At 58.3% G+C, this 2,601-nt stretch overlaps 1 protein-coding gene across 1 annotated transcript in view; it reads left to right on the forward strand.

The window, feature by feature from the left end:
* Window positions 1–1,691: 1,691 nt before the first annotated feature.
* Window positions 1,692–2,601, forward strand: part of POMC (proopiomelanocortin) — a 1,468-nt gene continuing 558 nt past the window's right edge. The window contains exons 1-2 of the mRNA XM_009283455.1: window positions 1,692–1,820; window positions 1,877–1,938. Of these exons, the coding sequence (XP_009281730.1) occupies window positions 1,692–1,820; window positions 1,877–1,938 (191 nt within the window). The remainder of the gene's footprint in view (window positions 1,821–1,876; window positions 1,939–2,601) is intronic.

A 2,601-nucleotide genomic window follows, 5' to 3' on the forward strand; every position in this document is an offset into this window, starting at 1 on the left:
GGGGGTAGGGGGGGGTGACACGCCGTGATGGATGGCCGCCGGGCAGGGGTTTCCCGGCGAGGGACGGGCAATAAAACACACCCTTCCCTCCCTGCCTCCGGCTTATGGCCCTCCGGCCTCCGTTTACTGTCAGGTTATTTGCATTAGTGGGTGTTAATGTGTTACAGAGGTGCCGCCCGCTGCCGCCCCGGACCCTCCATGCTGCTGTGCCGGGGGATCCCGGGCAGCGGCACCCGCAAATTCGGGCAGAAAACAGAAAGGCGACCTTTACATTTAGATTTGGTCTGTCTCGCTGTTTTATCCCCCTTTCTGAACTGCTATTTGCTGTCATAAATCCAGGGTCTTTTTTCCCTCTGCCAAAGAAAGTCCATCCAGGCTCGACCCGGCGGCTCTTAAACCAGAGGGGAGGGTCAGCTCTCCCCTCCTGCCACACATTTTGGGCCCAAAGTAGATTTTTCTTCTGTTTTCTTTCAATGTGGGATGGGGTTTTCCTCCCGTAGAGCTCCCGCAGCATGGGGGAAGGTGAGACACGTGAGTTCACGCTGAGTTAAATACGGCTGCTTGGGAAAGAGTTGGGGTTTGCAGGAGGAAAGCAACCCGGGCATCCTCGGGGACCCTGGAGCCAGGTCCCGTGGGCATCCAGGAACCGACCCCAACCTCATCCTCGATGGCACAGCAGCAACGGCCGCTTCAGCCCCCGGGTTTCGGATGGATCCTGGGTTAATTTTGGCAGCCTCCGGGGCACGCCGCGTCCCAAACACCACCAGCGCTTGCCATAACCCTTCCCAAAAGCCAAGCAACCGACTTCAATATTATTTAATGTAAAATATTCAAGTCTTACTCTTCTGATCCTAATTTAATGTTATTTGCAGTTGTGTCTCCCACCACGCAAGGAGTTTTGCAGCCGCTCGAGGGGCATCGCAGGACAGGTTAGGAGGGAGCATATATTTTTTAGAGGAGTCAGCTTACAAGCTGCGAGCGGCCGGCAAGGGATGAAACCTGAAAGGAGCTCCCTAACGCTTTCCCCTTGCAGCATCACTCATCTTTATGGGGTTCTTAGGAGGCGGCAGCAATCCCCGCCGACAGCGGTTGTCACCTACGGTGGCAGTGACAAAAGACCTGGGCTCCAGAGAGACGCCTTTCTGTTGGGAAGGCAAAAGGAAGAGGCAGGGGGGAACGTTGCCTGTTTTTCGGTGCGGCCGAGCAGGAGCAGAGCGATGCGGGTGCAGGCAGGGAGGCAGCTTTGGGTGTTGCCTTCCCTTTTCTGTGCCTCGGTTTCTCCTCCGGCAAAATCACCCCCATGCTCCTGGGGCGTAGGGAGGAGCATCCCTTTGCCACGAGCATGAAGCGGGAGGAAAGCTTTGCAGAAAGAGGGGTTTGCAGCACTAATGCATCTCCCGGGGGATGGGGACAGGCAAAGCCGCGGCCCTGTGGGAACAGGCAGGGCTGGGGGGAGGCAGGTCGGTGCCGCAGGAGGGGACCCCGCTCCTGCAACCCCAGCAGAGGTGACTTCAAAAAGGGAAAGGCTAAGGCGGCCACATCAAAGAAAGCATTAAAGAATCTCCTGAAGGAAAAAAAAGAGGGGTTTTTGGGTTTTTTTTCTTTTTTTCCCCCCACAGTTCCTGCACAGTTTCTGGGCCCACAGCCCCTTGCATCCCTCCTGTGACCCCGGCCTTGCGCCCCCGGCCAGGATGCCCAGCGCTCTGTGGAGCAGCCTGCCCGTGGTGCTGGGGCTGCTGCTCTGGCACCCCGCCGGCGCCAGCGGCCTGTGCTGGGAGAGCAGCAAATGCCAGGACCTTGCCAGCGAGGCCGGCATTTTGGTAAGCTTGGGGATGGGGACTGCCCTCCAGCTGCTTTCATTTCTAACCCTCCCCAGCGACCGGCACGGTGGGGTGGGGGGGAAGATGACGGAGATGCCGGAGATGCCGTCACCGTGGGGTGACCCGCATCAATGTGGGGTGATGCTTCGGGCCCCATGACCCACAGGTTCGGGTGGGCTCGTGCCTCCTGGCTTCGTGCTGGGTGATGATGGTAAAATAAGTTTTTGAGCTTGCAGCGTCCCTCCTGTGTGGGACGAACCAGCAATGTGGGTATCGGCTTTACCCCACGCCCAAGGGCGCCTGCAAGAGCATGACCTGCTCCCACCAGTGATGGGACAGCGGTAGTGGCTCACCCTGCGCAGGCACTGAGTTTGCTCCAGGGACCCCCACAGCAGGGGCTGTGCCCCCCCCCAGCACTGTTTCCAGCCACCCAGGGCTGGTTTGGTGCCCGTGCACGATGCTCCAGGCTCAGCCCTCGAAGCTCCCTGCCAAGGGGGTGGCACCTGCACGGGGACCTCAGCGGGTCACAAGCATGAAACCATCCTGTGAAACATCCCGCTCTGTGCAAGCAGCCCCCTGCAACACCCCCCACCCTTGGGAAGGGAGTAATTATCGTGACTTGAAATAGCACAAAGGGCATCTCTTTCTCACCAAAACAGATTAGGTGCGCTTAAACACTGTGTGGAGCAAAAGTATGGCAAAACAGATTAGATGCTCTAACTGATAGCACTTTCAGCTTTTTTCGCTCTGTGCCCCCTGCAACACCCCCCACCCCCCACCC

Source organism: Aptenodytes forsteri, unplaced genomic scaffold (genome assembly GCF_000699145.1).
Source record: "Aptenodytes forsteri isolate BGI_AS27 unplaced genomic scaffold, ASM69914v1 Scaffold534, whole genome shotgun sequence".
In the NCBI taxonomy this organism is placed as follows: domain Eukaryota; kingdom Metazoa; phylum Chordata; class Aves; order Sphenisciformes; family Spheniscidae; genus Aptenodytes; species Aptenodytes forsteri.